Below are 12,243 nucleotides of genomic sequence, written 5' to 3'. Positions count from 1 at the left end.
CCTTCCACCTCACGGCTTGGTTTTTGCTCTCACATGAACTGCCAACTGTGGGACCTTATATAGACAGGTGTGTGCCTTTCCAAATCATATACAACCAATTGAATTTACCACAGGTGGACTCCAATCAAGTTGTAGAAACATCTCAAGGATGATCAATGGAAACAGGATGCACCTGTGCTCAATTTGACGTCTCATAGCAAAGGGTCTGAATACTTATGTAAATAAGGTATTTCTGTTATTTATTTTTAATACATTTGCAAAAATTTCTACAAACCTGTTTTCACTTTGTCATTATGGGGTATTGTGTGTAGATTGCTGATTTTATTTTATTTTATTCAATCCATTTTAGAATAAGGCTGTAACGTAACAAAATGTGGAACAAGTAAATGGGTTTTCATCAAAACAGAGGTGGGGTATCTGCTTTGTTAAGGATTCTGGCTTTAAATCAGGGTAGACTTGCACCACTGGAATAACTTGGTGATACTACTTTACATGTTTGACTGGCCTGATACTGAACTTGATTCATCTCAGTGTTAACCTATTGAGTTAAAGCCTAGGCCCTAGGTATACGTTCTGGGAGCTAACACAATTCTTCAGGTCTTAGGCAAGAATGCTCATCACACATGCATACTGATAGTTCAATTAAGCACCTACTCCCCCACTACACATTAACTGAATCACTGTCAGAAAAATACAGTTTTCAAATATCCATGTCACACACATCAATAGCATGCATATGAGAATGCTGCCATCTTAAGGCTGAGTGAACACATAATGTTCCAAGCTCTTGTAAATTGAACACACACCTGTGACCTGCATGTTACATAAGAAAATAAAAAGCTAATCAAATAATGCCTGTGTAGAATTAGACTACTCTTTTCATATATTCCATATTTTCTTGAAACAGTTACAAAGAAATGATTCTAGTTAACCAGTAGCTTTCCAATTTCCAGAGTCTTTCACAATTTTCTAGCTTATTGCCTTATGGCAGCACTATTTTTCTATACAGACAGGCATTTGTGACTGAGCAGTGGTTAAGAGAGCTATGTTCATCAGCCATTAATGGGTAGACAAATGCACCTCATTTTAAAGGCTTACAGTATCAATGCATTTTCATGTACACCAAATCCTCTTACATGACAGGAATCCACTTTCTGTAAGTATTAGAGTGAAGGTTGAAATGCATAACGTTGGATTTAAGGGAAAGCTATAGTATGCAAAATAGGACTGTATTCAAATGATAATGACGAAGGTTGAATGGAAGCAGACAAATAAACTGTGAGGGTGAGACATTTAGAATAATAGTTCATCATTCACAGGTGGCATAGTTAGGTCTCCATGGTGATCAAAACTAAAGTTAAAGAAATACATTATATAGAGAAATTTCTATGGCTCATTGCGCTTATTTTCATTTGGTAAATGTATAAGTTTATGCAGGGGTCAAAATGTTTTTTCAAACTAGTATGACAACTGAGGGGTGGGGGTGCAATGGTCTTGTGTAGGCTATTGGCCTTATCAGAGGGCGGGATAAAACAGGACCATTTGCAGATTGGCTATTATAATAATTTTTCCTGCATTTCTCGTTTGGTTTGGCTACACTGGCGAAAGGTTGAAACGAGCAGTATCAAAAGTATGAATTAATTTTCAGCCGGTGCAACTGAAGGTCATTTAAAAACCAGTTATAGCCTAAACACGCTTGCAATGAGTGTCATTCAACATTGTAGTTTGTGTGTAAAATACAATCTATTGGTAAAAAATGTAGCCTTATATTATTGTAGCCCTATTCCCTCTGGTTAACAAACGCCCTTTTACGCACCAACAGAGCTTCAAATCATGTGGGCCATATATAAGCATCTTTGAGAACACTGACAGGCGTGTAAACATAGGCTACTCCTTATCGTCATTCATAGGGGGCAAATCATCGAAGACAAATGCCTATAACTTCAATGACCTTAATACAACAATGTATTTTTCTTAATGCAAAAATGGTGATTTGAATGATGAGATATATGCATTTCCTTCGGATTCTTCTTGATGTTTTATTTATAATTAGCTAGCACATCTTGGCTTGCGAAACGAGGTACCACTGCTTTGACACGGTGCGGAGAAAAATCAATTTTACTCACCATCTCGACAAGCATGTATTAAAATATGCATATCTTCCCATTGCTTTTCCGGGTCGTTCCCTCATACATACAGTCCTACATGCCGAAAACGTTAAGGATGCAAATAAATATTTGCGCTGATGGCAATATTTGCAGGAATTGGCCAGGATTCATAGGAGCCGAAACCCATAACGTTTCCGCGAACTTGCAATGTAAGGAGGCTATATAAAATCTCCCTCCAATGCGACCTAACTGAGAAGGTTACCAGATTTTAAAAATGACTGTTATTCTCAATTCAGTAAATTTGAGCAAATGCATCGTTTCGTTAAATATAAGGACGCCATGTAAGGCATGTGATGCGATGTGGAATAATTCCTCACTGGCTGCCCATGCGCTACCTTCCTTGCCCCTATTTACCGACAATGCAGATATAGGCTGAAAGTGTATTCGTGATACCGAATGTAGGTAGCCTAGCAGAGATTCTATCAGTTGGGCATGCGTTCTAAAAATGCATTATTGAATAAATGTCATGTGTATCATACATTCCCCATCTTTCAATTATGAATGCATGTGCAATATTGACACTGCTCATACAATTATTTGTTCGCAGGTGACGTGGTTTTACAAGTAAATTATTAAAATGACATATAGCCTACAACATAGGCATAACCTATATGTAAACCCATACTCATTAAATTGACAAGATTCGTGATCAATTAAAGTTTACTTGATTGGGGTATATTAAAATAGACTTTTCGGAGATTCAGTAGCCTACAATGCGCATTACAAGAGATAATGTTGAGGCTGATTCGTAGGACGTAACCCAGGTTGGTAATGTTAATATGACAATGTTTGCCCCTTTTGTTAACTGTCCTGTATTTAAAGAAATAAGGAAGGAAAACCATGAAATACCAATAGTAGCCTAAATGTACACAATGTTTATTTTAATTAATAATGCGTGCATTATGGTTTACAATTAACAGAAACTTAGCTGCTTAGTCATTGGTATGTACAGTGCCTTCAGAAAGTATTCACACACCTTGATATTTTCCACATTTTGTTGTGTTACAGCCTGAATTTAAAATGGATTATATAGATATGTTGTCATCACTGGCCTACAAAAAAAACAATGTCAAAGTCTAATTATGATTTGACATTTTTACAAATGAATAAAAAATGAAATGTTGAAATGTCTTGAGTGAATAAGTAAGTATTAAACTCCTTTGTTATGGCAAGCCTAAATAAGTTTAGGAGTAAAAATGTGCTTAACAAATCACATAATAAGTTGCATGGACTCACTCTGTGTGCAATAATAGTGTTCAACATCATTTTTGAATGACTACCTCATCTATGAGCCCCACACATATCTAAGGACCCTCAGACAAGCAGTGAATTTCAAACACAGATTCAACCAAAGACCAGGGAGGTTATACAATGCCTCTCAAAAGGCACCTATTGGCAGACAGTATATACAGTAGTGCAATGAAGTAGGAACTGTGACATTGTTATGTTTTGCACAGACCCAGGTTAAGAATTTCCTAGACAAAAAGCATATTCAATTCAGACCCTCCTTTAAAAGTGCTTTTTAGCCCAGGAAGGGGTTTAAATCTGGGTAGCCCCTACCTACAGTGAGGGGGAGAGTATTTGATCCCCTGCTTATTTTGTACGTTTGCCCACCCACTGACAAAGAAATTATCAGTCTATAATTTTAATGGTAGGTTTATTTGAACAGTGAGAGACAGAATAACAAAAAAATCCTGAAAAACGCATGACAAAAATGTTGATTTGAGGGAAATAAGTATTTGACCCCCTCTCAATCAGAAAGATTTCTAGCTCCCAGGTGTCTTTTATACAGGTAACGAGCTGAGATTAGGAGCACACTCTTAAAGGGAGTGCTCCTAATCTCAGTCTGTTACCTGTATAAAAGACACCTGTCCACAGAAGCAATCAATCAGATTCCAAACTCTCCAACATGGCCAAGACCAAAGAGTTCTCCAAGGATGTCAGGGACAAGATTGTAGACCTACACAAGGCTGGAATGGGCTACAAGACCATCGCCAAGCAGCTTGGTGGGAAGGTGATAACAGTTGGTGCAAATATTCGCAAATGGAAGAAACACAAAATAACTGTCAATCTCCCTCAGCCTGGGGCTCCATGCAAAATCTCACCTCGTGGAGTTGCAATGATCATGAGAATGGTGAGGAATCAGCCCAGAACTACACGGGAGGATCTTGTCAATGATCTCAAGGCAGCTGGGACCATAGTCACCAAGAAAACAATTGGTAACACACTACGCCGTGAAGGACTGAAATCTTGCAGCGCCCGCAAGGTCCCCCTGCCCAAGAAAGCACATATACATGCCCGTCTGAAGTTTGCCAATGAACATCTGAATGATTCCGAGGACAACTGGGTGAAAGTGTTGTGGTCAGATGAGACCAAAATGGAGCTCTTTGGCATCAACTCAACATGTTTGGAGGAGGAAGAATGCTGCCTATGACCCCAAGAACACCATCCCCACCGTCAAACATGTAGGTGGAAACATTATGCTTTGGGGGTGTTTTTCTGCTAAGGGGACAGGACAACTTCACCGCATCAAAGGGACGATGGACGGGGCCATGTACTGTCAAATCTTGGGTGAGAACCTCCTTCCCTCAGCCAGGGCATTGAAAATGAGTCGTGGATGGGTATTCCAGCATGACAATGATCCAAAACAGACGGCCAAGGCAACAAAGGAGTGGCTCAAGAAGAAGCACATTAAGGTCCTGGAGTGGCCTAGCCAGTCTCCAGACCTTAATCCCATAGAAAATCTGTGGAGGGAGCTGAAGGTTCGAGTTGCCAAACGTCAGCCTCGAAACCTTAATGACTTGGAGAAGATCTGCAAAAGAGCAGTGGGACAAAATCCGTCCTGAGATGTATGCAAAACTGGTGACCGACTACAAGAAACGTGATTGCCAACAAGGGTTTTGCCACCAAGTACTAAGTCATGTTTTGCAGAGGGGTCAAATACTTACTTCCCTCAATAAAATGCACATCAATTTATAGCATTTTTGACATGCGTTTTTCTGGATTTTTGTGTGGTTATTCTGTCTCTCACTGAAAAATAAACCTACCATTAAAATTATAGACTGATCATTTCTTTGTCCGTGGGCAACGTACAAAGTCAGCAGGGGATCAAATACTTTTTCCCCCTCACTGCCCAAATATAAGTTATACATTAAAGTACAAATCATTATAATCATATAAAGCAGGACAAATACCACACAATTCAAGGCTGCCCTTTCATTAGTTAATCTGTAAAACCATGATAATGTTACCATACAGGACAAAAAGTCAATATAGGTTTCTGTTTCATGCACTATTGTTGTCAAATTCTATAATCTATATTGTGTAAGACAATTTCTGGTCAGATTTAATGTTAGGCCCTTACTTTTTGTATCATTCTAGCCATCTCTTCCTTTCATTGCTAAATATTGCTGCCCATTTGCGAGTTACCTCTAAATAGACAACAGGCTTGTGTGGTAAGTAGTCTAGGTACACAGTCTGGCTTGTTTTTGGAATTGCCATCTCAATCTGGGTTCCCTCATGCCATTCATTAAATGATGTTATAGATATAATATCAGCACCTGCTTCTAGGGCTGCACTCAGGGCCATTTCATAGTACTTCCCATTAATGCGGTTGCGTGTATTCTGGAAATTCCAAGGCCTAATACTGGTGTCAATATAACCTGGCCCCACACTCGGAATGAACAACAGGTTGTTGTCTTCACAGAATGTTTTAATGGACTCCCAATTGCGGTGAGTGGAGCCATAGGAAAACCCATTAGTGGCAAAGTAAGTGTAGACTCCGTCGAAACCTGCCGTGACGATATCCCTCTTGTGTTTCTCTTCAACAAGAAGGGCTATGAAGATACCATCATAGGGAGTATCTCTAATGCTACTGCTTTTGGTGTGTTTAAGGAGTTTTGCCCACTGTTCTGAGTTGAGTAGATAGGAATCGTAGACGTAGAATAGAGGAAGAAACTTGCCAGTGTTTGTTCTATGCCTGTAGAATGCAGGGTGCTCACCATATCTTCAGATAGAATGACAGGATTACAAATTAAGTACCATTTTACAAATACTTACAAAGATTAAGAAATAGACATCATCTGATTGAGTTAGGCATTGGGCTGTGCAATCATATACAAATTCATAAAGCTGGGGTAATATTTTAAACATTGCATATATAAGGTATTACTGAACAAATAAATGAGTTAACCTGGGGTAAAAACTTATGTTGAATAACAATATAAGTGGAACTCTATTGATACTGACAAGACTAAAGGCCAATCAGAAATATAAAATAAGGAATGATGTAATACTTACTTCTCTATGATGTACTTGACATTGTTAAACATACTGGTTTCATCTCTTCCTTTGTATGGTTCAATGTGAAAAGCAACCTGTGTAGTAAACACAAATCAACAGTAATATGGAAAAAAAGAGGCAATGGATTTGAGAACTGAAAAATTGCTTTCTTTTTATGTTGTCAAAGAACACATGTACATTGGGGTCCAAAAGTATTCACACCATTGATAAAGATGAGAAAAATGACTATTAAATAATTCAAATACTGACCTATATTGTGTGCTAAAAAAAAATGCTCAGAGAAAATAGATTTAGTTTAACAAGTAATAATTTATTTTCTCAAAAAGGTAGAAGTCGAAATGATTGACACCCGTTTTCAATACCTCACCTAGCGAGGATAACGGCACTGAGCCTTTTTCTAAAATATTTTAGGAGTTAGTTAGCGGGGGATCTTAGACCATTCCTCACAGAATCCTTCCAGATCCTTGATATCCTTTGTCTGCGCTTATGGACTGCCCTCTTCAATTCAAACCACAGGTTTTCAATGGGGTTCAAGTCCAGAGACGGAGATGGCCATTGCAAAGTGTTGATTTTGTGGCCAATGAACCATTTCTTTGATGTGTGCTTGGGGTTGCTGGAAGATCCACTTGCGGTCAAGTTTCAGCCCCCTGGCAGAGGCAACCAGGTTTTTGACTAAAATATCCTGGTACTGGGTAAAGTTCATGATTCCTCTAACAAGGGCCCCAGAACCAGGGGAAGCAAAATAGCCCCATTTATTTGTATTTTGACAGGGAAGACATATTGAGACCTGGGTCTCTTTTCCAAATGCGCCCTGTATAATACAATATAAAATACACATTAAAAACAAAATATATATTACAATACAAAAGCACAGCCATCCTAAGCACAAATAAAACATCACAAATCACTCAGAAAAACAGTTACATTCCTCCACAAATAAATTGCCAATCAATATTTTAAAATTGCCCAAACGGCACCAGAACATCAAGATTAAATCTATTTCGAATTTTGTTCCAGCAATACGGTGCATTAAAACAAAAAAAGTATTGAACTAGCTCGGTGGAGACCCTAGGAACCAAGTGTTAACCAATCCTGTGAACAAGTGAGTCAACTCAAGTGATCCACCACCAAGCAAAATAGCCCCATAACATCAAAGATCCACCATATTTTAAAATAGGGATTGGGTTATTTTCTGCTCATGCATTCTCATTTTGACATCAGAGAGTTGTATTTTCTTGTCATCCAACAAATGTAAACACCTGGAGTTTACTAAACTGCATTGGCATTTGCCACTTAGATTGGAACCGGTGCTGTGGTCAGATGACATGAAAATAGAGCTCGTCGGGCACGCACACTAGTGGTGGGTTTGGCATCAATGAGAAACCATGAGCAGAAAATAACCGCATAGCTACTGTGAAATTAGGTGGTGGATCTTTGATGTTATGGGGCTATTTTGCTTCCACTGGTCCTGTGGCTCTTGTTAAAGTCAACGGCATCATTGCAGCAACTTTTCCTGGACCCCATAATAAATACAAACGTGGTTAATTGTATCAGGATATTTTACCAAAACCTGGTTGCTGAAACTGGCCACAGGTGGATCCTCCAGAAAAACAATGACCCCAAGCACACAAAGAAATGGTTAATTGGCCACAAAATCAACATTTTGCAATGGCCAGCACAGTCTCTGAACTTGAACCCCATTGTAAACCTGTGGTTTGAATTGAAGAGGGCAGTCCCTAAGCACCGAAAGATATCCAGGATCTGGAAGGATTCTGTATGGAGAAATGGTCTAAGATCCCTCTCAATGTATTCTCCAACTCATAAAACATTTTCTAAATAGGCTCAGTGCTATTTTCCTCGCAAGGTGCGATATTGAAAGGTATTGAAAACAGGGGTGTCAATCATTTTGACCCCTATTTCCTCTAATCGCTTTCCTTAAGCAATTGTATTAGTACAAAATAGAATATCCCCATTTCTTTGAGCATAGAATATAGCTCAGTATTTTAATTATTTATTTTGTTCAGTCATTGATGCTCATCTTTTTAAAGGTGTCAAGAACTTCGAACCCCACTGTATATGAGCAATGCTTGCTCTTTTCATTGATTATCATACACACCTTTACATGATATGCATGTGCCACCTCCAGTATCAAAGGCACAATGTCATCTGTTGGCTCACCGTTTTCATCCTTCATGCCAGGTGGATACCAGGAAACAGCAAGAACACCTAGAAATGCACAGACTGAGTTATTCAACTGATGATGAATGGCACGGCAGACTTGGGTCTTACCGTAGCAGAAAAATACTAAATTAAATGTACTACCAACATCAAAGCCTTACCAATAGCTCCTGCTCGCAGTTGCTTCATGTGAGCTTCAATAACAGAGTGGTCCCTGGAACTATAAGCTCCTAAAGCAGGATAGAAGTTAGCCCCAATGTCATCTGGTGGGCTGTGTCTCCCTCTTGGGTATCCTGCTGCCACCTTTGAATCCCAGTGTGGCAGAAGAGGGTGGTCCCAGTGAATGTACTTTCCATCAAACTGTGTGTTGCCATACCATGTGTAGTAAAAGGCATGAATATTGTAGTTTGGAGCAGGGAATTGCCTGAGGGCAGCCTCTACGTTCTTGACCCTCTCAGAGTCTATGTCATTCATTTTGGTCAGTGCTTCAGGGACGACACTGTCAATATTACCAAGCATTTGAATGTCATTTTTTCCAGGTCCTTTGATATTAGGGAACAATTTGGGACCAAAGATGCTTCCAAATGGAGAATATTCTGGTGTAAAGGACTTTAAAACAACTGTTACTATGAATATGAGCAACACCAAACCAATAAATGTGGAGCAAGATCTTCGTCTAAACCTTGCCATTCTTCAGTTAATGCTTGTTGTGATCCACTGTCCATTCTTGGGAGAACTGTTAACATTAGGGGTTTTTGGGCTTATTGTTGTCAATGAAACTTGGCTGGTCCATTCTACAAACTGAAATGCAGAAACAAAAAAACAGGTTGACTAATTACCCATTCATGATAGGGCAGGAATAGCCTACTGACAACTAAAATGCAAGTGACAGAATAGGGACAGTGTTCCCGCAAAAAGAGTGGGGATCATTTCTAAAATGAAGCAGTTTGTATTTGACCAGCAGAAAATGAATGGTGGCGGACAATGGTACGCTAACCCAATGTTAACTTGTATGCCTTTCCCTAACTCTTACTGAAACTATACCTGACTATAACTTTCATTAATTCTGACCCCTATGCCTACACTTTCTGCAGGTTAAATATCCACTTCCTTATTATTATCTAGTGTCTACATTAGCAGGCCTATTAGCATGCATGAATGCTACAATTAAATAAAAACAACAAAACAGGTCCCTGCCACTTGTATTGGTGTACAGCTGAGGTATATTGCTAGGGAAATGTAACAGACGTGTAATGGAGGTAAGGAATGTGACTTTCTACAATTGTCCATGTAATTTTTTATTATCTAAATATTGATTTTCAGTTTTAGTGTGAGAAAGAATCAATAGTCAAATTCAACACCACTAAAATGTACCGACAGTGCTCTCTAGATCCAAGGACTGACTGTCCATGAGATCCAAAAGTTATCCATATTTTGACGATATTTACATTTGAGTCATTTAGCAGACGCTTTTATCCAGAGAGATAAGGATTACGTGCCTTTCTCAAGGGCATATCGACACTAGCAGAAGCTTTTTTCCCAGAGAGATTTACAGGGGCAATTAGGATTACGTGCCTTGCTCAAGGCCACAGGCAGATTGCGAAATTGATCTGTTTGTGGATTCGAAACAGCGACCTTTAGGTTACTGGCCCAACGCTCTTAACCGCTAGGCTACATGCCGACCCGTTTAATTACATTAGTGTTTGCTTGTAAACAATGAATAAATAAAATCGTATATTTTGGGTTATGATGAAGACAGAAAGTTGTAGTAAAATCGTGAGACATACTTGTATTCTTCAAGAAGCAATGGGTAGCCTAAATATCAAGAATTGAAAGAACATTGCAGCTTCCCAATTCCCAGACACTGCGTGCAATGTGCTAACGTTAACAGTTTAATAGTTTCTTATTGCATGTCAAGTGATATGCCGGGAAGGCAATATTGCAATGTGCAAGTATTTTGTTATGATTATTGTTTAGTTACATTGTTACAACAACCAACATTTCAGTGCGCTATGCGGAAATCCTACATTGAAATTATACTACCGGAAGATTACTAAGTAAGAAACGCATTTGCCATAAAGTCGAAATGAAGCTATGTTCTTGCAAAATACGACAATTCAACTAGCAAGGTTAACATTACCAACATTCATTTTCTTGCTGTTGTTCTCTCCGGACATTGCTGCGTTGAACTTTAGACTGGACAGGACAGCAGAAATCCGAATGAGCTTACATAGCGTATTATCTATTTTGTCCGAAGCACACTAAAATGTTGGTTTCACTGAATTAGACATTAGGTCACAGGGTACCTACATACGCTATACGCAAGACAATCTACTTGTGAATTGACGCTATGCATTGTTCCTGTTCAAGATTTGTCATAGCCTACCATTGTGTTGGTGACAAGGTGACATGTGACGGGTTTCACGTGCTGCGTAAGTAGACGGTGTATAGATCTACAAGTCATCTTACCTAATGCCAAAGCACTCTATGATCCATCTATGTTATTGAAGATTTGTGAGTCTGCGCTGCGCTCAAGCTAACACAATTGAACAAGCAAATGAAAAACAGCAGTCAAGAGTGCATTACCAAAGCATGTCGCCCTCAATCTTTCAAGAAGACGTATTGCATTAAACCAGCCAGCAAAATATTAGTTATGAATAAATATTGTATTGTGCATAGTGTATGTAAATGGTTTGTTTACTTCCACGAGCAAACGTTTTTCTCTGTGATACCACAGAGAACCCTCTACATTACGCAAAAAATGACACCATCTTTGTGGCGTCATAAAGGAAAGACAATATTTTCGATCCTCTCATAAGAATACTATCCCATTTTGCCAGCTAAAGCCAGTGGTGAGTAAAATCATTGAAATCATTGTACTTCACCAATGTATTTGGACTAGGGACACATGTAACTAATTATTGAAATACGGAATTATCAAGAATCAAATGCATTAATCTACCTAGTCCCAACTGTGAAACCGATTCCACGCTGAATACAGTTTTCACTCTGGTGCAATTTTCCCAAATAGCCTACATCGTCAATTTTCCATGGCTTATTATATGTTAGAATGACTTACTAGGCCTACAACAAACAAATTCACCAACTCGTTCACTGAACCAAATCACTTTTTCAATTAGAACACATTTTCTTCTTTTAACAATGCAATACTCACATGATTGTGTTGCCTTTTGATAAAATACATTTAAGGCTAAATCCAACTCCGGAATCAAAATTCTATAATGCCTTCCATTGAGTAAAATGACGTTGAAAATAGTCATTTACCAGACTTTGAAATCCACTCATTTTCAGTTTTGAATGAAAGTTGGAAATATGTATTTTTCTGACGTTTGTTAGTGTTTAAATATTGGAGAGTTGAGACCAAATCATGGACGCTGGACAGAGTGGAATCAGGTGCATCAAAAAGGCCGTTTATTGGTCAAAGATATCTTGTTCTACATCGTGCACGGATCTAGTTCATATAACCCGATGAGGGGTCAGGTGAAAAAGAGACCTTATTCAAAGGTTACATTCATTTTTATACATATAATGAAGTAGGTGGAGTCTTGTCGTTTTGGTCTTCTGACTGGTCACA

General features: G+C 38.8%; 1 protein-coding gene across 5 annotated transcripts; it reads right to left on the bottom strand.

Annotated features, from left to right (window-relative positions):
- Nucleotides 1-3,023: 3,023 nt before the first annotated feature.
- On the bottom strand, nucleotides 3,024-12,175 carry LOC115113438 (glycoprotein endo-alpha-1,2-mannosidase-like). 5 transcript variants are annotated; one of them, XM_029641057.2, is made up of 5 exons: nucleotides 11,824-12,175; nucleotides 8,810-9,449; nucleotides 8,587-8,696; nucleotides 6,468-6,544; nucleotides 3,024-6,174 (listed from the first exon to the last, which is right to left on the bottom strand). In XM_029641057.2, the coding sequence occupies exons 2-5, from the start codon at nucleotides 9,336-9,338 to the stop codon at nucleotides 5,541-5,543; spliced, it is 1,350 nt and encodes a 449-aa protein (XP_029496917.1). In that variant the 5' UTR covers nucleotides 9,339-9,449; nucleotides 11,824-12,175; the 3' UTR covers nucleotides 3,024-5,540. The 5 variants fall into 5 exon arrangements, with proteins under 5 accessions (XP_029496917.1, XP_029496922.1, XP_029496919.1 ...); XM_029641062.2 differs by lacking the exon at nucleotides 11,824-12,175 and adding an exon at nucleotides 11,035-11,115; XM_029641059.2 differs by lacking the exon at nucleotides 11,824-12,175 and adding an exon at nucleotides 10,959-11,046.
- Nucleotides 12,176-12,243: the final 68 nt, after the last annotated feature.

The sequence above is a fragment of the Oncorhynchus nerka genome, linkage group LG28, assembly GCF_034236695.1.
Source record: "Oncorhynchus nerka isolate Pitt River linkage group LG28, Oner_Uvic_2.0, whole genome shotgun sequence".
Lineage (NCBI taxonomy): Eukaryota > Metazoa > Chordata > Actinopteri > Salmoniformes > Salmonidae > Oncorhynchus > Oncorhynchus nerka.
The sequence above is the reverse complement of the archived record's forward strand: the minus strand, read 5'-3'. Positions and strand labels throughout refer to the sequence as shown.

Excerpts from the sequence above, each read along its gene's own strand:
- LOC115113438 (XM_029641057.2), bottom strand. The coding sequence starts at position 9,338 with ATGGCAAGGTTTAGACGAAGATCTTGCTCCACATTTATTGGTTTGGTG. Across the intron at positions 8,697-8,809 it reads ACTGCGAGCAGGAGCTATTG|GTGTTCTTGCTGTTTCCTGG; the intron begins GTAAGGCTTTGA and ends GTGCATTTCTAG. Across the intron at positions 6,175-6,467 it reads GTCAAGTACATCATAGAGAA|ATATGGTGAGCACCCTGCAT; the intron begins GTAAGTATTACA and ends TTCTATCTGAAG.